The 23,378-nt window shown below is 39.5% G+C and overlaps 1 protein-coding gene across 1 annotated transcript in view; it reads left to right on the forward strand.

Annotated features, from left to right (window-relative positions):
* The window catches only part of EYS (eyes shut homolog), a 1,685,250-nt gene that overhangs the window by 1,547,317 nt on the left and 114,555 nt on the right, over positions 1 to 23,378 (forward strand). The window contains 1 exon segment of the mRNA XM_053601630.1: positions 20,303 to 20,475. Within this exon segment, the coding sequence (XP_053457605.1) occupies positions 20,303 to 20,475 (173 nt within the window).

A 23,378-nucleotide genomic window follows, 5' to 3' on the forward strand; every position in this document is an offset into this window, starting at 1 on the left:
ACCAACATCTCTGGTCTTGGGATTTTGTGATGTAGGCTAGTCTCACTGGAGTTAGATGATATCTCAAAGTGGTTTTGATTTGCATTTCTCTGATGATTAAAGATGATGAGCATTTTTTCATATGTCTGAAGGCCATGCGCCTGTCTTCTTCAGAGAAGTTTCTCTTCAAGTCCCTTGCCCAGCCTGCGATGGGATACCTTGTTCTTTTCTTGCTAATGCGTTTGAGTTCTCTGTGGATTCTGGTTATTAAACCTTTGTCAGAGACATAACCTGCAAATATCTTTTCCCATTCTGAGGGCTGTTTGCTTGCTTTACTTACTGTGTTCTTGGCTGTGCAGAAGCTTTTTAGTTTGATCAAGTCCCAGTAGTGTATTTTTGAAGCAGCTTCAATTGCCCAGGGGGTCCTTCTCATAAAAAAACTCGCCCAACCCAATTTCTTCAAGGGTTTTCCCTGCACTCTCTTCTAGTATTTTTATAGTTTCATGTCTTAACTTTAAATATTTAATCCTGTGAGAGTCTATCTTGGTTAATAGTGAGAGGTATGGGTCTAGTTTCAGTCTTCTACAGGTTGCCAGCCAGTTCACCCAGCACCATTTGTTAAATAGGGAATCTTTTCCCCATTGAATATTTTTAATTGGCTTGTCAAAAATTAAATAAATTAGCTGGATTCATCTCTTGGTTCTCTATTCTGTTGCAGACATCTACTTCTCTGTTTTTGTGCCAGTACCATGCTGTTTTGATCATTATCGATTTGTAGTATAGTCTGAGGTCTGGTAGCGTGATTCCTCCTGCTTTGTTTTTATTTTTCAGTAATGTCTTGGCTATTCGAGGTTTTTTTCTGATTCCATATACAACGAAGTATTGTTTTTTCAAGATCTTTAAAGTATGACAGTGGAGCTTTAATGGGGATTGCGTTGAAATTAAATATTGCTTTGGGTACTATGGACATTTTAACAATGTTGATTCTTCCCCACCATGAGCATGGTATATTTTTCCATTTGTTAATATTTTCAGCTATTTCTTTTCTTAGAGTTTCATAGTTCTCTTTATAGAGATCTTTCACGTCTTTTGTTAGGTAAATTCCCAAATATTTCATCTTCTTTGGCACTACTGTGAATGGGATAGAGTCCTTAACTGTTTTTTCAACTTGACTATTGTTGGTGTATATAAAGGCTACCGATTTATGAATGTTGATTTTGTAACCTGAGACGCTGCTGTATTCCTTGATCACTTCTAAGAGTTTTGTAGTAGAGTCCCTAGTATTTTCCAGATATACAATCATATTATCTGCGAAGAGCGAAAGTTTGATCTCTTCTGACCCTATATGGATACCCTTGATCACCTTTTCTTCCCTAATTGCGGTGGCTAAAACTTCCATTACAATGTTAAAAAGCAATGGAGACAAGGGGCAGCCTTGTCTGGTTCCTGATCTGAGTGGAAATGATTCCAATTTAACTCCATTCAATATGATATTGGCTGTGGGTTTGCTGTAGATGGCCTCTATCAGTTTAAGAAATGTCCCTTCTGTACCAATTTTCTTAAGTGTCTGATCATGAAGGGATGTTGGATGTTATCAAAAGCTTTTTCTGCATCGATTGAGAGAATCAGATGGTCTTTGTTTTTTAATTTTTTTATGTGCTGAATTACATTTATAGATTTACGTATATTGAACCAGCCTTGAGACCCCGGGATAAAACCGACTTGGTCATGATGTATGATTTGTTTGATATGTTGCTGGATTCTGTTTGTTAGAATCTTGTTGAATATTTTTGCATCTATATTCATTAGTGATATTGGTCTATATTTTTCTTTTCTTGTTGGGTCTTTTCCTGGTTTGGGGATCAGGGTGATGTTTGCTTCATAGAACGTGTTGGGTAGTCTACCTTCTTTTTCTACATTTTGGAACAGGTTGAGTAATATAGGTACTAATTCTTCTTTAAAGGTTTGGTAGAATTCTGACGTAAAACCATCTGGTCCCGGGCTTTTCTTTTTGGGGTGATTTTGTATGGTTGATATTATTTCCGAACTTGATATGGGCCTGTTCAACATTTCCACTTGATTTTGGTTAAGTCTTGGAAGGTGACAGGCTTCTAAGTAACGGTCAATTTCCTTCAGATTTTCATATTTCTGAGAGTAAAGTTTCTCGTAATATTCATTAAGGACTTTTTTGATTTCTGAGGAGTCTGTTGTTATTTCGTCTTTGTTATTTCTGATTGATGAGATTAGAGATTTTACTCTTTTTTTCCTGATTAGGTTGGCCAAAGGTTTATCTATTTTGTTGACCTTTTCAAAAAAACAGCTTTTTGATTTATTGATCTGTTGTATTATTCTTTTGTTTTCAATTTCATTTAGTTCTGCCCTGATTTTGGTTATTTCTTCTCTTCTACTGGATTTGGGGTTGGACTGTTCTTCCATTTCCAGTCTCTTAAGATGTCCCATTAATATGCTTACTTCCTCTCTTTCCGTTCTCCTGAGGAAGGCTTGCAGTGCTGTAAATTTCCCTCTTAGAACTGCCGTTGTGGTGTCCCAGAGGTTCTGATCTTTCGTGTCTTCATTGTCGTTTTGTTCCAAAAATTTGGCAATTTCCTTCTTGATCTCATCTCTGACCCAGCTATCATTCAGCATAAAGTTATTTAACTTCCATGTCTTTGTATGAGTATGCAGATGCCTGTTGTTACTCAGCTCAAGTTTTGTTCCATGATGGTCCGAGAAGATGCATGGAATAATTTCTATTCCTTTAAATTTACTGAGGTTAGACTTGTGACCTAAGATGTGATCGATTTTGGAGTAAGTTTCATTGTCTGATGAGAAGTATGTGTATTCAGTCTTGTTGGGATGAAATGTTCTGTAGATGACTGCTAAATCTAAATGCTGGATGGTTAGATTTAAATCTAGAATTTCTTTACTCAGCTTTTTGTTGGAGGATCGATCCATCACTGCCAAAGGAGTGTTAAAATCTCCAACTATTATAGAGCTGGAGGAAATCAAGTTGCTCATGTCTGTTAGAGTTTCTCTTATAAATAGAGGTGCATTCTGGTTGGGTGCATAGATATTAATAATTGAAATCTCATCATATTGAGTCTTACCCTTAACAAATATGAAGTGACCATTCTTGTCCTTCCTTACTTTTGTTGGTTTAAAGCCTATTGTATCCACAAATAAAATTGCAACACCTGCTTTTTTATGGTTACCATTTGCCTGAAATATGGATGACCATCCTTTCACCCTGAGTCTGTATTTGTCTTTTAAATTAAGATGTGACTCTTGTATGCAACAAATGTCTGGCCTGAGTTTTTGTATCCAGTCAGCTAACCTATATCTCTTCAGAGGGCAGTTTAAGCCATTCACGTTAATGGAGAGTATTGATAAATTTGGTAAAATTTTGGGTATTGAGTTTTTCGAAAGTCCAGTGGGCATTTTTAATCCTTTTGCCATTGTGGAAGTTGGAGTTTGATCAGAAGTTTCAGTGAGTTTACTTTTGTAGTAGAGGATTGGGTTGGTTATTATGGAGGATAGGTCTGAGAATATCCTAAGAGCTGGTTTGGTTATGGCAAATTTCTTTAGCATATGAATGTCATTAAAGTATTTAATTTCTCCAACATAAATGAAACTCAGTTTACAAGATCCAGGGTTGAAAGTTATTTTGCTTGAGGAGATTAAACGTTGATGACTACCCTCTTCTGGCTTGAAAAGTTTCAGCAGAGAGATCTGCAGTCATTCTAATGTTCTTCCCTTTGAAGGTAATAGTTTTCTTTCACCTGGCCGCTTTGAGAATTTTCTCCTTCATATGAACTTTAGTGAAGTTAATTATGATATGCATGGGGGATGTCTTATTGGGGTTGAGTCATGCTGGGGTTCTGAAGCTATCTGCTATCTGAATTTCAGGTTCTCTAGGCATGTCTGGAAAATTCTCTTTCATAATTTCATGCAGAAGGGCCTCTGTGCCCAGTGAGGCCACTTCATCTGTTTCAGGAATTCCTATGAGTCAGATATTTGTCTTCTTCGAGTTATTCCAGAGCTCTCTGAGAGAGTGATCCATTTTTGCTCTCCATTTCTCTTCTTCTTTGAGAGTTTGGGAGCGTTCAAAGGCTTTATCTTCAATGTCGGAGATCCTTTCATCTGCTTGGTCCATTCTGTTGCTAAGGGATTCTACTGTATTTTTCATATCTTTGAGGGCTGCAAATTCTTGTTTCAGTGTGTCTAAGTCTTTGGTGGTTTTGTCTTTAAATTCGTTAAATTCGTGAGACAGCTTTTGAATTTCTCCATGAATTCCTAGTTCCATTTTGTTAATCTTGTTTGCCATTCAAATTCTGAATTCGATTTCTAACATCTCAGCCAGTTGTTTGTGAATGGGATCTTCAATTACATCTGCCATATCTTTCCTTCGGGGGGTTGATCTATTCTGGTTATTCATGTTACCAGAGTTTTTCTGCTTATTCCGCCCCATGATTGTTTTACTCCCTTTGATTTCTCCCCTGGTGTTTTGTTGAGGACCCGTACAGTGCTGTGGCCTGAGAAACTGGGGCCCTGTTTGGTGTAGAGGGGCTAAGTGGTTCTGTCTTGTTTTCAGCTGGTTTCTATTTGACCCTAGTGAAACAATTAGTCTGGGTCGAAGTCAAGCTATGGAGAAATACCAGCAATTAAGTCACCCCACCCACCACAGGCAACAAATGGAAAAGGAAAATGAAACCACACACCCAGGGCACCACCTGGATAGTCTCCAGGTGAGTGGCTCAGTTCAAAATGTCCAAATCAATTGTCTCAGTCAGCAGCTGCCTTGGGTGGTAGAGTTCAAGAGGTCCCTGGGAACTGGATCACAGGGGTCTGGTGACTGCTCTAATATGGCTTGCTCCAGTACTGCGTGGAGTCAGGAATAGCCACTCAGTAAATAGATTAGTCTGGGCAGATTGATGCCTCCTTCCCCACCTTGCAGCTCTGTCACACCCAGTCGCTGCTAGCCCCACAGGGCTGTGACCCAGTCAGTTGTCTGCAGTAAGCAGATACTCCAGGGGTTTACAGCTGCCTATGTCACAGGGTAGTCTGTGTCTGCTCGTCTAGGCCACTACTCTCTGTCTTTATCCAGCAGGGGGTGGTGTGGCCTATCAACCTCGGGCACTTGATGGAGGCTGGAGGTGTTCACTCAGTTCCATCCCCACCCTTACTTTATGTCACTGGGTGAACAGAACAACCCTGCGGGAGTTTGTTTCTGACCCTGCTAGATTCTTCTTCAGAGGAGAGGCTGATTTGAGTTCCCAGGAACTGTGCCTCAGGCCCTGTCTTTAGTCCTGTGGGTTTGTATTCGCAGCATGATGAGTTGTTGGCTGTAGCCTCTTGGCCTCCTTTGTCTATAGGCTGGTGATCACCTGAGGGCCAGGTGCGTCTTAGGCTCAGTAAAGCGGTCCTCTTGATCAGCCCCACCCTGGGAATTTCCCGGCTGTGTGGGTGTGTTTTCTAGTCCCCATGTTCCACCCAGGTCGGTACCGTCTCAGGAAAACCCTTTACTCACGGGGCCTGTGTTTCAGTCCCAGGTCTGTTCCATGGTGGTTGCCATCTGAGAAGATGCTCAGCCTCATCTGGTTGCCCAGGAAGACAGGAGGAGAGGCTATGGGATATCTGGGGGTGGGCCTTGTTATTGCTGAAGAGGGCTGTTGCTCTGCACCTCAGGGCACCACCGCTCAGGTGTAATTCCCTCTTAGCCGACTGTCATCTTCTTGCTCCTATGCTACAGAGTCAGCACTGACCAGCTGCAGTCCAGGTCCTGTCTGCACCTCTCGAGAGTTCACCCAAGAATCTGGACTCCTCAGGGGGGCAGGTCTCCAGATCACGGAGTGAGAGTGGAGGGGAGCGTTAGGAGCTCAGAGTTGCAGGTCGTAACACCAAGCTCATTGAGACCAAATGAACAAATAAACAGATACAAAGGTTACCAGGCACATGGGCCCATAGATACAGAGACAGACGGAAACACATAGACAAACAGGTAATAGCCACGACAGCAGCAATATAAGAACAACTGCAATAAAAATAGTGATAATCATAAAATAATTGAAAGAAAGGAGAAAAAAGAGAGAAAAAAGTGGTGTTAGTAGGAATGTTAAATGAGAAGAAAGAAGAAATTAAAATTAGAAGACATAGAAATAAAAAATATATCTATATAAAAAGTAATAATAAAAAATTATCGAAATCTCCTCTAAGAAAAAGGTGAGGAAAAAACAGACAGAAACAAAACGAAAACAAAAAAAAAAGTCACCAACTACAAAAATATTCTTGTGTGTAGAAATATACCTATATATATTTATATGTCTGCTGTAGGGATCAACTTTCATAGGAATATATTCATACTGCAATATATTTTCTAGACACCAGGTGGCGCTGTGAGTGATTCTGAGACTTATACCTTATTTACAGTTTATACTGTTACCATGGTAACCACCTTCCATGGTAATGGCGGAAATTTGCCATTTTGGAATTTCTGTAAAAGTTTGTCACCTAAGAATTGTGTAACCTCGGCTGTTCTTTTCCAGATGGCACTTACAATGGACCTTCCCACTCAGTGCAGGTGTCCACGCTTCTTAAGTCTTTCCACTCTGTTCCCAGGTTCTCCTGCAAACTGGCAACTGCAATCAGCTGTAGGGGGAGTGGTGCTGAGTTCGCAGGTCATTGGCGGGCTTGCGGTTTTATCTGCTGTAGCTGGCTCCCAGGGCTGAAGCCAAGTTCCTGGCTTTAGCAGCTAAAGCCGGGTCCGCTGCTTCAAGCCGGTTCCCGTGGTTGGAGCATTCGGGGGACTTGTTCTGAGTTTTATGGTTCATAGTTTCCGTTTTGGATCGGCGCCTGCCAGTTCACCACGCAGCCTGAACCGCCAGCCCCCTCCAACACCTGGGGGAAAGGTGCCCGCCCTTTTGGGTAGTTCAAAATGTCTGTTTCCCGGGCAGGATCCCTTCCCTTCAATTGTCCAACAGTTTGCCCAGCTCCCCGTGGTTTTGAGTGGCTCTCCTTTCGGAAGCCTCCTTCAGTTCAAGAATAATTTGTCAATTGGGTTTTGTCAGCATTTACAAGCTGCTGACCTCCGTAGGGGAGGGGCCCACTGGCTGGCACTGCCGAGCAGGGAAGAATCTCTACAACAGAGTCTGTGATTTTAAATTACCCCTCATATATAGCAATCCGCCAGTTCTCTGGGCGTCTCCAGCTGTCTGTCCACTCCAATAATCCACACACAGGGAAGGTCCAGACCACCTTTCCTCTGTTTTATTTCTTTTCCTTTTTTTTTTTTTTTTTTTGAGACAGAGTCTCACCTTGACACCCTTGATAGAGTGCCATGGCATCATAGCCCCCAGCAACCTCAAACTCTTGGGCTCAAGTGATCCTCTTGCCTCTGCCTTGAGTAGCTGGGACTACACAGGCCCCTGCCACTATGCTCAGCTAATTTTCTATTTTTAGTAGAAACAGGGTCTCCCTCTTGATCAGGCTGGTCTTAAACTCCTAAGTTCAAGCAACCACCCACCTCAGCCACCCAGAGTGCTAGGATTACAGGTGTGAGCCACTGCATCTGGCCTTCTTTTATTATTTTACCTACCAAAACTTCCCATCTCTTTCTTCTTTCCTAGCCCACTTTTCTTTGGAACAGATTCCATCACCTTGCTCATGTCCCACCATAAACTGATTCAGACTCAACTAATGACACGTTTCATCTCCACCCTCTTCCTTTCTGTGACGTAGAATGAGAACCTGATCACTGACAAGTACCATTCTAGGCACATTCTTATACATATCTAATTAACTGACTTAGATAATGGCCACTTTCATTACGTTAGCTCCCCCTTTGGGGTTTGATATTTTATGAGTTGCCTGCCTTGCAAGCAAAACTAAGAACTTAGAGGATCACAGGGCAAAAAAAAAGGAAAAATAACTCATCTTTCTTTACCAATGAAAGTGTTTTAAAGAAGAAAGAGAAGGGGGGAGGGGAAAAGGGAAGGAGGAAGGGAGAGAAAGGAAAAGAAAGGTAGGAAAGGAAAGGAAAAAATTGGACAGATCCTAGAACAAAGAGAAAATCACCCATGGTGCCAGAGTGTGAGTCACCACACACAGCTGACAAATAATTTGACAGGACTTCAAAAAAAAATATTTTTTATTATTAAATCATAGCTGAGTACATTAATGCGATCATGGGGCACCATACACTGGCTTTATAGACCGTTTGACACATGTTCATCACAGTGGTTAAAATAGCCTTCCTGGCATTTTCTTAGCTATTGAGTTAAGACAATTATATTCTACACTTACTAAGTTTCACATGTACCCTTGTAAGATGCACTGCAGGTGTAATCCCACCAATCACCCTCCCTCCTCCCATCCTCCCCCCTCCTTACCCTCCCTCTCCCCTTTCCCCCTATTCTTAGGTTATAACTGGGTTATAGCTTTCATGTGAAAGCCATACATTAGTTTCATAGTAGGCCTGAGTACATTGAATACTTTTTATTCCATTCTTGAGATAATATACTAAGAGGAATATGTTCCAGCTCCATCCATGTAAACATGAAAGAGGTAAAGTCTCCATCTTTCTTTAAGGCTGCATAATATTCCATGGTTACATATACCACAATTTATTAATGCATTCGTGGATCGATGGACACTTGGGCTTTTTCCATGACTTAGAAATTATGAATTGGGCTGCAATAAACATTCTGATACAAATATCTTTGTTATGATGTGATTTTTGGTCTTCTGGGAATATACCTAGTAGAGGAATTATAGGATTGAATGGCAGATCTATTTTTAGATCTCTAAGTGTTCTTCAAACATCTTTCCAAAAGGAATGTATTAATATGCATTCCCACCAGCAGTGTAAAAGTGTTCCCTTTTCTCAACATCCACGCCAACATCTCTGGTCTTGGGATTTTGTGATATGGGCTAATCTTACTGGAGTTAGATGATATCTCCTTGAGCCACAGGTGCCGCCCAGATGATATCTCAAAGTAGTTTTGATTTGCATTTCTCTGATGATTAAAGATGATGAGCATTTTTTTCATATGTCTGTAGGCTGTACACCTGTCTTCTTCAGAGAAGTTTCTCTTCAAGTCCCTTGCCCAGCCTGCGGTGAGATCACTTGTTCTTTTCTTGTTTATACGTTTGAGTTCTCTGTGGATTCTGGTTATTAAACCTTTGTCAGAGACATAACCTGCAAATATCTTCTCCCATTATGAGGGGTGTCTGCTTTCTTTATTTACTGTGTTCTTGGCTGTGCAGCAGCTTTTTAGTTTGATCAGGTCCCACTAGTGTATTTTTGAAGCTGCTTCAATTGCCCGGGGGGTCCTCCTCATGAAATACTCACCCAGACCTATTTCTTTAAGGGATTTCCCTGCACTCTCTTCTAGTATTTTTATAATTTCATGTCTTAAGTTTAAATATTTAATCCAGTGAGAGTCTATCTTAGTTAATGGTGAAAGGTGTGGGTCCAGTTTCAGTCTTCTACAGGTTGACAGCCAGTTCACATAGCACCATTTGTTAAATAGGGCATCTTTTGCCCACTCAATGTTTTTAATTGGCTTGTCAAAGATCAAATAACAGTAAGTAGCTGGATTCAGCTCTTAGTTCTCTATTCTGTTCCAGACATCTACCTCTCTGTTTTTGTGCCAGTACCATGCTGTTTTGATCACTACTGATTTATAGTATATTCTGAGGTCTGGTAGCATGATTCCTCCTGCTTTGTTTTTATTTCTGAGTAATGTCTTGGTTATTCGAGATTTTTTCTGATTCCATATAAAAAAAGTATAATTTTTTCAAAGTCTTTAAAGTATAACAGTGCAGCTTTAATAGGGATTGCATTTAAATTGTATATCTCTTTGGGTAGTATGGACATTTTAACAATGTTGATTCTTCCCAGCCATGAGCATGGTATGTTTTTCCATTTGTTAACATCTTCAGCTATTTCTTTTCTTAGAGTTTCATAGTTCTCTTTATAGATATCTTTCACGTCCTTTGTTAGATAAACTCCCAAATATTTCATCTTCTTTGGTACTACTATGAATGGAATAGAGTCCTTAACTTTTTTCAGCTTGACTATTGTTGGTATATATAAACGCTACTGATTTATGAATGTTGATTTTGTAACTGGAGACATTGCTGTATTCCTTGATCACTTCTAAGAGTTTTGTAGTAGAATCCCTGGTGTTTTCCAGGTATACAATCATATCATCTGCGAAGAGCAAAAGTTTGATCTCTTCTGATCCTATATGGATACCCTTAATTGCCTGTTCTTCCCTAATTGCAATGGCTAAAACTTCCATTACAATGTTAAAGAGCAGTGGAGACAATGGGCAGCCTTTTCTGTTTCCTGATCTGAGTAGAAATGACTTCAATTTAACTGCATTCAACACAATATTGGCTGTGGGTTTGCTATAGATGGCCTCTATCAGTTTAAGAAATGTCCCTTCTATACCAGTTTTCTCAAGTGTTCTGATCATGAAAGGATGCTCGATAGTATCAAAAGCTTTTTCTGCATCAAGTGAGAGAATCATATGGTCTTTAGTTTTTAATTTGTTTATGTGCTGAATTATACTTATCGATTTACAGATATTGAACCAGCCTTGAGACCCTGGGATAAAACCGACTTGGTCATGATGTATAATTTGTTTGATGTGTTGCTGGATTCTGTTTGTTAGGATCTTGTTGAATATTTTTGCATCTATATTCACTAATGATATTGGTCTATAATTTTCTTTCCTTGTTGAGTCTTTTCCTGGTTTGGGGATCAAGGTGATGTTTCCTTCATAGAAAGTGTTGGGTAGTCTTCCCTCTTTTTCTACATTTTGGAACAGGTTGAGTAATACAGGTACTAGTTCCTCTTTAAAGGTTTGGTAGAATTCTGACATGAAGCCTTCTAGTCCCGGGCTTTTCTTTTTAGGGAGATTTTGTATGGTTGATGCTATTTCAGAACTTGATATTGGCCTGTTGAACATTTCCACTTCATTCTGGCTAAGTCTTGGAAGGTGACGTGCTTCCAAGTATTGGTCAATTTCTTTCATATTTTCATATTTCTGAGAGTAAAGTTTCCTATAATATTCATTAAGGATTTTTTGAATTTCTGAGGAGTCTGTTGTTATTTCATCTTTGTCATTTCTGATTGATGAGATTAGAGATTTTACTATTTTTTTTCTGATTAGGTTAGCCAAAGGTTTATCTATTTTATTGACCTTTTTAAAAACCAATTTTTTGAATTATTGATCTGTTGTATAATTCTTTTGTTTTCAATTTCATTTAATTCTGCTCTGATTTTGGTTATTTCTTGTCTTCTACTTGGTTTGGAGTTGGAATGTTCTTTCTTTTCCAGTTGCTTAAGATGTTCCATTAAGTTGTTAACTTCCTCTCTTTTCATTCTATTGAGGAAGGCTTGCAGTGCTATAAATTTCCCTCTTAGGACTGCCTTTGCAGTATCCCAGAGGTTCTGATAATTTGTGTCTTCATTGTCATTTTGTTCCAAAAATTTGGCAATTTCCTTCTTAATTTCATCTCTGACCCAGCTATCATTCAGCATAAGGCTATTTAACTTATGAGTATGCAGATTCCTGTTGTTACTGAGTTCAACTTTTATTCCATGGTGGTCCGAGAAGATGCATGGAATAATTTCTATTCCTTTAAATTTACTGATATTAGACTTGTGACCTAAGATGTGATCAATTTTGGAGTATGTTCCATGGGCTGATGAGAAGTATTTGTATTCAGTTTTGTTGGGATGAAATGTTCTGTAGATGTATGCTAAATCCAAATGTTGGAAGGTTGGGTTTAAATCTAAAATTTCTTTGCTCAGCTTCTTTTTGGAGTATCTATCCAACACTGCCAAAGGAGTGTTGAAATCTTCAACTATTATGAAGCTGGAGGAAATCAAGTTGCTCATCTCTGTTAGAGTTTCTCTTATAAATTGAGGTGCATTCTAATTGGGTGCATAAATATTAATGATTGAAATCTCATCATATTGAGTATTAACCTTAACAAATAAAAAGTGACCATTCTTATCTTTTCTTACTTTTGTTGGTTTAAAGCCTATTGTGTCTGCAAATAGAATTGCAACACCTGCTTTTTTCTGATTACCATTTGCCTGAAATATGGACGACCATCCTTTCATCCTGAGTCTATATTTATCTTTTAAGGTAAGATGTGACTCTTGTATGCAGCAAATATCTGGCCTGAGTTTTTGTATCCAGTCAGCTAACCTGTGCCTCTTTAGAGGACAGTATAAGCCGTTCACATTAATGGAGAATATTGATAAGTCTGGTAAAATTTTGGGTATCAAGTTTTTCAAAAGTCCAGTGAACATTTTTAATCCTTTTGCCACTGTGGAAGTTGGAGTTTGATCAAAAGTTTCTGAGTGAGTTTACTTTTGTGGTAGAGGATTGGGCTGGTCATTATGGAGGATAGGTCTGAGAATAACCTGAAAAGCTGAATTGGTTATGGCAAATTTTTTCAACATATGAATGTCATTAAAGTATTTAATTTCTCCATCATAAATGAAACTCAGTTTAGCTGGATACAGGATCCGGGGTTGAAAGTTATTTTGCTTTTGGAGATTAAAAGTTGATGACCACCTTCTTCTGGCTTGAAAAGTTTCAGCAGAGAGATCTGCAGTCATTCTAATATTCTTCCCTTTGTAGGTAATAGATTTCTTACGTCTGGCTGCTTTCAGAATTTTCTCCTTCGTATTAACTTTAATGAAGTTAATTATGATATGCCTGGAGGATGTCTTATTGGGATTGAGTCGTGCTAGAATTCTGAAACCGTCTGCTATCTGGATTTCAGAATCTCTTGGCATGTCTGGAAAATTCTCTTGCATAATTTCATGGAGAAGGGCCTCTGTGCCTTGCGATGCCACTTCATTACACTTCATCACTTTCAGGGATTCCAATGAGGTGGATATTAGCTTTCTTTGAATTATCCCAGAGCTCTCTGAGAGAATGATCCATTTTTGCTCTCCATTTCTCTTTCTCTATGAGAGTTTGGGAGCATTCAAAGGCTTTGTTTTCAATGTCAGAAATCCTTTCTTCTTGTTGTTCCACTCTGTTACTTAGGGATTCTACTGTATTTTTCAGATGTTTGAGGGCTGCAAATTCTTGCTTCAGTGCATCAAAATCTTTGGTGGTTTTGTCTTTAAATTCATTAAATTCTTGGGACAACTTTTGAATTTCTCCTTGAATTTCTAATTCTGCTTCTTGAATTGCTCCTTGAATTTCTAATTCCAAATTTTCCTCTATTCTATTAATCTTGTTTGCAATCCAAATTCTGAATTCGTTTTTTGACATCTCAGCCAGCTGTTTATGAATGGGATCTTCAGTTACATCTGCCATATCTTTCCTTGGGGGGGTTGATCTATTCTGGTTATTCATGTTACCATAGTTTTTCCACTGATTCCATCCCATGATTATTTTACACTATTTGATTTTTCCCTTGGAGCTTTGTCAAGGACCCATACACTGCTATGGCCTGAGAAACTGGGGACCTATTTGTTGTGGTGGGGCTAAGTGGTTCTGTCTTGTTTTTAGCTGGTCTCTGTCCAACCCTAGTGAAACAGTTACTTTGGGTTGAAGTCTCAGCTGTGGAGAAATACCAGCAATTAAGTCACCCCACCCCCCACAGGCAACAATTGAAAAGGAAAATCAAACCTTCCTACAACCACACACCCAGGGCACCACTTGAATAGTCCTCGGGTGATTGGCTCAGTTCAAATGTCCAAATCAATTGTCTCAGTCAGCACCTGTCTCAGGTGGGAGAGTTTAAAAGGTCTCTGGCAACTGGATTGCAGAGGTCTGGTGACAACTCAGATATGACTTTCTCCAGTGCCCTGTGAAGTCGGGAGGACCCACCCATCAAATAGATTAGTCTGGGAAGGTTGATGCCTCCTTCCCCACCTTGCACCTGTGTCACACCCAGTTACTGATAGCCCCGCAGGGCTGTGACCCAGTTGCCTCTAGTGAACAGATACTCCAGGGGTTTGCACCTGCCTGAATCACAAGGAAATCTATATTTGCTCAGCCAGGCTGCTGCGCTCTGCTTCTTTCCAGCAGGGGGAGGTGAGGCCTGACAACCTTGGGTGCTTGATAGAGGCTGGGGGGTGTTCACTCAGTTCCAGCCCCACCCCTGATTGATGTTACTGACAGAACAGAGCAGAACAACTTTGTGGAAATTTGTTTCCGTCCATACTAAATTCCCCTGCAGAAGAGAAGCTGTTTTGAGTTCCCAGAGCCTGCGCCTCAGGCCCTGTCTTTGCTCCTACAGGGTTGTATTAGGTTAGCTGTCAGTTCTAGCCTCCTGCCTTTCTTTATCTATTGGCTTGCGATCCCCTGAGGGCCAGATGTTATTAGACTCAGTAAAGAGGTTCTCTGGGTCAGCCCCACCCTGCGAATTTCCCGGCTCTGTGCATGCGTTTTCTAGTCCCTGCACTCCACCCAGGCCGTACTGCCTCAGGCCAACCCTTTACTCACGAGGCCTGCATTTCCATCCCAGATCTGTTCCATGGTGGTTTCCACCTGAGAAGATGCCCAGCCTCCTCTGGTTGCCCAGGGAGACAGAGGGTGTGGCTTCAGAATATCCAGAAATGAACCCTATTGTTACCAAAAATGGCTGCTGCTCTGCACCTTGGGGCACTGCCACTCCGGTGTGGTTCCCTCTCAGCCAACCATCCTCTCCTCACTCCCGTGCCACAGAATCAGCATTGACCTGCAGTCTAGGCCCTGTCCAAACCCCTTGAGAAATCAACCAAGAATCTGGACTCCTGGGGGACAGGCCTCTAGACCTCAGAGTGAGAGTGGAGGGGAGTGCTGGGAGCTCAGAATTGCAGGTAGAGAATATATACAGTTTTATACAGTTTTATGCCTGGCAGGAGAACGCCGTGGCACCCTAGTAGTGGAGGTAGGTCCAGTTTTTAGAGGGTCTCTCCCATGGAGTGTAGTGGGAGGACCTTTGAACTCTGCTCGTTTGTTTGTGGGGCACTCCAAGCCATTCTCATGGGGGAGGGGACTCTCATCCACTTGGTGATGGATTTTGTGTCTTTTGTTTATATCCTTGGGGTTGCAGCTCGCCTCAGCAGGGTTGATGTGTGTTCCTCAATCTTCTCTCTTGATGCAGCTTTAATCTACCAGGTTACTTGCTAAATTTCTGTCCTTTAACTCTCCTTCTGGACAGGAGCCTCTGTGGAAAGCTGGCTTCAGTCAGCCATCTTGTCTCCACCCCCCCAGAATTCAAAATTTTTAAGGCAGATTTTCATTGGTAAGAAATATTCAGCCATTAAAAAAAAAAATGGAGACTTTACATCCTTCATATTAACCTGGATGGAAGTGGAACACATTATTCTTAGTAAAGCATCACAAGAATGGAGAAGCATGAATCCTGTATATATTCTCAATTTTGATATGATGACAATTAATGACAATTAAGGTCATGGTGGGGGTGGGGGAAGGGGAGAGCAGAGAGAGAAAGAAGGAGGGAGGGGTGGGGAAAGGAAGAGCAGGGAGAGGGAAGAAGGGAGAGGCGTGGGGCCTTGGTGTGTGCCATCCCTTTTGGTGGCAAGACACAATTGCAAGAGGGATTTTGCCTAACAAATGCAATCAGTGTAATCTGGTTTATTGTACCCTCAATGAATCCCCAACAATAGAAAAAAAAAAAAAAAAAAAGAAAGAAATATTTTTTGTGATTAGCAAATCCGTGAAAACAGACTGCAAGTTCCTGAACCACGGATCCTCAGGATCTTATCAGCATTTTCTTCATAAACCCAGCCGGCCATGGTCACACAGACAGAAGGGCCTTACATAGAGATGGGTTATTTCCGCCAATAGCAATTTTGTTTTCTAGAACTATCTAGAGACGTTATTCATTTCTGTACACTTTCCTGCTGAGAATCTCTCTCTCTTGACACTGTGGGTGGCCGACTTTGAAATCCACTAATGATCTGTTAGACACAAAGAGTTATTTATTTTTTCAAGTTAATACATGCAGGAGTTCTCCTAGTTTTAGATTTTCTGTCATCAGGCTGTCTTTAATAAATAGTGGGCATCCTTTTCAAGCTAGCTTCTTTGATTTTTTTAAATCAGCTAAATTTGTCTAAAGATAACTTCTAATACCCATAGAAACTTAATGACAGTCACTTGATATTCTAACCGTGGCCTAGACTTGTAATCAAGTATCCTGTAGCAGTTACAGTACCAAAACATACAGATGTTTGCATACACTTAGATAAGTGGTATTTTTCAAACTAAGCTTTCAAATGACTGGGTGAACTTTTTCCTCCTTCACATTGTAGTGAAATGTAGTATACATGTGGTAGACCATATATGACACTGGTAAAATAAAAACCCTCTGAGCTTTGTACTTTAATGAATAAATATCATCCTTTCAGGTATATGTCAGACAAAATTTAAAATGTAGCTCAAAAAGATAAAAAAAAAAAAAATGCCCTCCCAACTTGTATTCTGGAAGAATAAAAGAATAAAAACAAAAAAAAAGGAATATTTGTCTCAGGGAAACCAGCATAAGCTCAAAGCAGGCTATGCAAAAGGGTCCCTTGATGGCATTTTTAAGATGCAAAATTTTGAGACTCACCCCAGAACTTTCAAATCAGAATCTCAGAGGGCAAGGGGAGCATAGGAATTTGCATTTATAAAAGACGCACAGGAAGTTTGCATTTATAAAAGACACAAAAGATAACTACATCTTGTGAAGCAGTTCACAGACCAGCTTTAAAAACTACTGTACTCTGAATCCACATGTCACAGATCTAAGACCTTAATATCCCTGCCATCATCTATAGTCCTCTGTCACACACGCTGTGTCTTACAGAGATTCGTTCAGGCATTTACACTGTCTCCTCCAAAGAGGGCAGAACTGAGTTTTGTTCACCCCATGGCACATGAACACAGCAAATATTGGTTGACAGCAATTGGCAAAACATATAGTGTTCCGGTGTACACGTAAAAACTTCACCAACATCTGGATTCCTTCCCAGACCTACTTTCAAATCGGAAAAAGGTTCTGATTACTTAGAGGGAGTTTTGCAAAACAATTTTCTTTAGGTTTGCAGGTCTTGTAAAGGATTGAATTTTTTAAACTTCTCCAATGAGAAAAATATGTTCCACGTGCACATATTCTCTCATACCTAAGTATAGTAAGCAGTGCCAAATAAATCCACAGCAGTGTTGCAGCACATAAAGGAAACTGAGCAAAGGAGGGTGACACGGTGTTAGTCCCTGCTTCTAGAGGTCAACTGCTTTACTGAAGGGCCAAAAATGTCATTGTCCTACGGCGCTCCCTTTATTGGTCAATATTTTGCCTTTTGGTTCAGGATGTGGAGAGACATCAGAGTGGCTTAAGTGACACAGAAAATAGCAGACTTGGTAGCTTTTGAAGAATTTTTTATTTAATAATGTTCTTTAGAAAATCTGGACAAGAGAAGACTTTAGGTCCAGGTTTAATATGGTAACAGAGATAGATTTAAAAAAACAAAATAACTGTTGGTGAAATATCTGGCACACCAGGAAGTCTGTTGCAATTTCAAGGTACATTTTGCAGTGAAGTACTATATTAACAGACATCATCATCGGGGAAATCTCAACTGGTTAAAGCTGACTTTCTAATGAAGAGCTAATGAGATATCGAGATGCACCAGAGGGCTCTATACACTTGCCCTTGGTTAGCCAGATAAGGTGATTTTCCCCTGTCTTGGAGAGCTTTCTATAGAATTATCTCTCTCTCTCTCTCTCTCATCATCTCATCTAGCTACCTGCTGTTGTGCAGACACACACAGCAATCTCCACCTGAATTTACACTACCAACTTCTCACAGCACTTGAGGAAAGCAAAAAGAGGCAATGAGCCTGGGTTTATCAATAGGACCCACTGTCCTTGGTTTTGAACCTAAAGCATCTTTCCTCCATTTCAAATTTGTTTAGGTCTGTATGATTAAAGCACTTCAATCAATCAATGTAGATTTAGACTGGTTTCACTTTCACATGTGGGGCACTGTCCTTTATCTAAAGAAGACTTACATGGTCCTTCTAGAATGAAATGTTCAAGAGTCATGTACTTACCGCTAGACTTCAGCCAGAATATTGATGCTTACTCTCTGAGTTTTCACTCCAAATTAGGAGAGTGGGAGCTAAGTTACATTAGATTTATCCAGGACCCTAAACAATAATAAGTTTCTGAAGACTACTTTAAGTCACATCAGAAGATATCTCTGCGTCCACCAGGAGGCCTGGCTATCCTTTTGCCACTATTTATTCTCAGGCAACAAAGAACAGCATTGGATCAAAACATTGTTTTATTGTCCAGAAACAGAAAAGTTTGACTAGGATAATTTAAAGCCATCTTAATGGCATTGGTCTATAATTTTCCCAAAATCTGAAAACTTATAAGGTTCTATATCTATCTATTGTACATAAAATGATATACCAGTTGCCAGGAAGGTATAAAATGATTAAGTTACTAATCACTTACAGGATAAGTCTTATGTGTTGATGAAATCTTCAGGTCTCAAAGCCTCACACCTCAGCAAAGATTTACCTGCTATCTGATATGTAAACTTTCTCTATAATGGCTCATCCAACTAACATGGAGAATTAATATAAAAACATGGACATTCTGGCTCGGCTCCTGTAGCTAAGTGGTTAGGGCACTGACCACATCCGAGGCAGGTGAGTTTGAACCCAGTCTGGGACTGTTAAACAACAAAGACAACTACAACAAAAAAATAGCCGGGTATTGTGGACACCTGTAGTCCCAGCTACTTGGAAGGCTGAGGCAAGACAATCTCTTAAGCCCAGGAGTTTGAGGTTGCTATGAGCTGTGATGCCACAGTACTCTACTGAGGGCAACCTAGTGAGACTCTGTCTCAAAAAAAAATAAAAGGACATTCTTGGAAAAAGAAACCCCTCACATTTCAGAGTCAGGTACTCACTGAAAAAAAAAATGGTCCATTCTTACAATTTATTTTGGAGTAGGCGATTCAAAGATGTGAGAAAGGTATTAAGAGAGCACACAGATGAGAATAGCAAGGGGAAAACTTCATACTATAGGCAAGATCCACAACTAGATTTGAAGGCTGAGTCATAAAAACATAATATGATAGTTTCCTAACGATACTAGCTGGTCCTGGCACTTACCCTTAAAAGCTATCAGTCATGTTGAAAAAATAAGATGTAAGTAGGAAAAAAAAAAGCTCTAAATATTTATATGTGACAAGACGTATGAACTAAGGTAGATGGAAAGAACATTGATATTGAATGGCATTAATATAACTGCAAGTGACAATAAAGGGGGTGGAATATATGCCTCATGTAATTGCAGAGTAATGGCCGGGTCAGGTGCCCAATTTATATGCATATCATCAATAATCTATCATTTGCATTGCTACACGTTACTCTCAGCTAGGCGCTTCCCTTTGTAGAGGCAGATGCCACCAGTACCTCCTGGTTTAGAAACCCCAGCAGAATCAGAGCACACTCCCAGCAACTCCAGCAGAAGGCGACCACGTGTGCTGGTGAATCCATCCTGCAGTAGTCACTGCCCGGCTCCAGGAAAGGAGTCTGTCCCTCCTCGCCTACATGGGCTGAGAATGCTGGAGGGGTGGGTTTGGCAAAGGAAAAATGAAGGCTACTATTACTTTAAAGGGGGGAAGTGGATGCGAGGAGGCAGAAATAACAAATTCTAAGTTACTTCTCCCTCCTGAGATCGCTTCCCTGGCAGGTAAGAGGAGTATTTTTCTTGAGCTTTGTTTTCATGGGGTTCTCACAGCCTGGGGCCACCAAACCATATTTTTAAGCTGGAGAGTTGTGTAGTCATTACAGCTCCCCACTGTGCCTTATTTTCAGAATCACCACAAATGCTGCTCTTGAAGGACTTTGTCCTCAGCGTAGGGAGCTTATCACAAGCTTAAAATTCTCCTCTGAGCGCCGAGCCTAAGATGTTTTTTCTAATAGACAGTTGATGCACTTTTTTGAGGCAGCAACACACATATTTAATGAAACCCTGAAAAGGCACCCAGTGTGCAATAAAAGATAAGATAAATCAAAAATAAAAAATTGATGGCTTAAAATAGAACTCACAGTTCCAGACAATCTATAAAGCTGTTAATCTGCTTTCAATGTACACAGCTAAAAATATTCAAAGGAAGAAGAAAATATTCAAAGAAAGGAAGAAGGAAAACTCCATTTACTAGACAAGATGCAATTTTAATTTTATTTATATATGTATGTGCATGCATGTGTGTGTGTGTGTGTAAAATATTGGTTGTTTCCTAACAGGTTTTATTCATTGATTTCCCTTCCTAGTGATAGTGAAAACTGGTTCTGTGAGTGTCCAAGACTGTACTCAGGCAAGTTATGCCAGTTTGCAAGTTGTGAAAACAACCCATGCGGTTACGGTGGCACCTGTGTTCCAAAATCCGGAACAGAGATCGTCTGCCTCTGCCCATACGGGAGGACTGGACCCCTCTGCACTGATGGTAAGAGCCTCTCATTCCACACAGAGCACAAGAAAAAGAGGTGAAGAGGATAGAAGTCATTCAGAGGAGCCAAGGATGGCACTTCACTTAATCAACATGTCAAATATTTATCTCGGTTCTTTTCAAGTCAGTTGAGACAAGACTCATTAATGAGCGATCACTACACAGGTATTTCTTATACCCATCAAGTAATGGCAAAAAAAAAAAAGGGTAATGAGTTTTCTCTCAGGCTAGATTACAGAAAATTTCTCTATTATGAAATCTCAGCATCAATCTAATAATAAGAGATTAAAAAGGAAAATCAAAAGCAATATATAAAATCAAATTATCTGTGTCACTTTGGCAAACTACGAGTATGATATTAACAAACCTGTGTCTAGTTGTTTTACATTTAAAGATAACAAAACCCATAACAAACTTATTACATATCAAGAAACTAAGTCACAAATAATAGCCATGTGCCTCACTTTAGGAAATTCAGTAGGTGGAAAATATAAATTACGAAAAGCTATAAGGTTTTGTAGTAGATGACTTTAAAAAGTAAATTGCCTAATTATTTAATGTTAGCTTTAATATGCAGAAATAAATTGTAAATATTTTCAGAAATAATAAAAATTTATCATTACTGATATTTAATAAATATAGAACTAGAATTGTCTTATCTTTATTTCCACCATAAAAATAAAAAACAAAATTTCCTCCTTTAGCACTAGTGATAGTGGTACCAAATTTTAGAATGAAGTTACCAAAGTGAACACAGAGCCCAATACCCCAAGCACACAAAACAAAAGAAACAGATGTTGCTTGTGACTAATTATTAAAAAGCTAGTCACTACACTCTGATGTGACAGGTATGAAAACTGAAACTAAGTGAAAGAAGAATCTATACAAAAAGGTATCAAATTTTTTGGTATATATATCCTTTAAGGGAATTGAGACAATGGTTTGGCGGATACCTAGTGAGAGGAAGGGTTAAGACAGAAAATGTTAACATGTACTAAGAATTTTATTCTGTGTATATTAGAAGAAGTTATACAAGTCATTTTTACAAAAGAAAAAATATATATAGACTTTGGATGGAATTGGAGTCTTCTCCATATGTGTAAAAACCTCATGCTTCTAAAGAAAATCATTCTATTTAGATAAAAGCTCTTAAAAATGCAAATGGTTGCAATAAATTTAATTACTAAGGGATGAATCATCAGTTTTCTTCCTACTTGAAAATAAGGCTGACCTTCTGAAATAAGAAACAAAGATTTACAAGAATGCCTTTATGTATTCACAAAATAATGAGGTTTACTCCCATCTCTTGGTCTCATTAGGGTTCCAAAGACAAAAAGATATGTATTATTGAGACACGAAAAATTAAACCAAGTTTATTAGGCTCCTTTCCTCAGTATAAATAAAAAAATAATAATTCCTGCATGCATCATCCAGAGGAATTTTTCAAAATAATTAGCCTTCCATTCATATGTTCCAAAAATTTGCCAGATCCAGTTAAAGGTATTAGAAATGTAAAGCTTGTCAAGAAAAATAAGGCTTCTGCCCTCACAGAGCTTGGGTTTTAATTAAGAGAATGAAAAGAAAAGAAAAATGGCTGAGAACACAGTACAAAGTTTCTGAGAAGAGTCGTGAAGGAAATGAATAAGGAGTAATGCGCAGTAACTAGAACAGAGGGCATGATTTTAGACAGGTAGTCAAGACAAGAACAGCTCTCACGGGAGGAGATATTTGTGCTGAGGTCAAGGAATAAGGAGCATGCCATATGAAAAGCAGGAAAAAAGAACTAGCCAGACAGAAGTTTTAGGAAATAGAAGAAGCTGAGGAAAGATAGAATCTAGGCTTTTTGAGTAATGAAAAGTGCTACTCTTAGTCTAGGCCAGCTGCTATAATGGAATTCAATAGACCAGGTAAGCAGAAGTGTGTTTCTAACAGTTCTGGAGGCTGGAAAGTCCAAGATCAAGATGCCAGCAAACTGGGCTCTGCTGAGGGGCTGACTCCCAAGTTCATAGATAGTAGTTTTGCTGTGTCCTTCCATGATGGGAGCAACTAGCTAGATCCCTGGAGTCTCTTTAATAAGGACACAAATCTCAGTTGTGAATGCTCTGCCCTAGGATCTAATCCCCTCCCAGAAGCCCCACTTCCAAATGCCATTACACTGAGAGTTAATTTTCACCGTATGAATTTGAAGGGCACAGAAACATTGGATCTATACCAATAGTTAGCAAGATAGAAAATCCTATCACACATTAGCGGACCTATATCAGACAGGGCCTTGGGAATATGGGAAGATTTTAAACTTTGATTTCTAGATCCCTTAGGAAAAGATTGAAAGGTTTTAAACAGGGGAATGGGGTAGTTATATGTATTTATTTAAACTAGTCTGCCTGCAGTAATACAAACAGATTTTAGAAGGCTATTGTAGTCCCCCTCATGAAAGGTAATTATGCCTACGATGAAGGGAAATGGCAGCTGAGATGGAAATAAGTGGATGAAGTAAAATCTATTTTGGAGATATAATTGACAGAACATTCTGAGAAGATCATAAAAAGGGTAGAACCAAGAACATTTCAGTTTCTTCATTTTATTTGTTTGAATTATAAAGTAGATGGCAGTGCCATGAGGAAGAATAGGGGCATAGCAGGCTGTTTTATAAGGGAGTTTTGGTAGGTAAACAAGAGTTTAATTTTATACAGATGAAGAAAAAGATGCCTGTTAGACATCCAAATAGAGACGATGTGTAAAGAATTGGATATATGGTGCTGGTGCTCTGAGAAGAGATCACAAATAAAGGTATAATTAGGGGAGTTACCAAAATGGAGAAAGTGGTTAAAACCATAGAACTTTAGATTGCCTAAGGGAAAAATGTTGATAAATATGAGTGTAGATAAAGAAGAGAAAGC

The sequence above is a fragment of the Nycticebus coucang genome, chromosome 9 (assembly GCF_027406575.1).
Source record: "Nycticebus coucang isolate mNycCou1 chromosome 9, mNycCou1.pri, whole genome shotgun sequence".
Classification (NCBI taxonomy): Eukaryota; Metazoa; Chordata; class Mammalia; order Primates; family Lorisidae; genus Nycticebus; species Nycticebus coucang.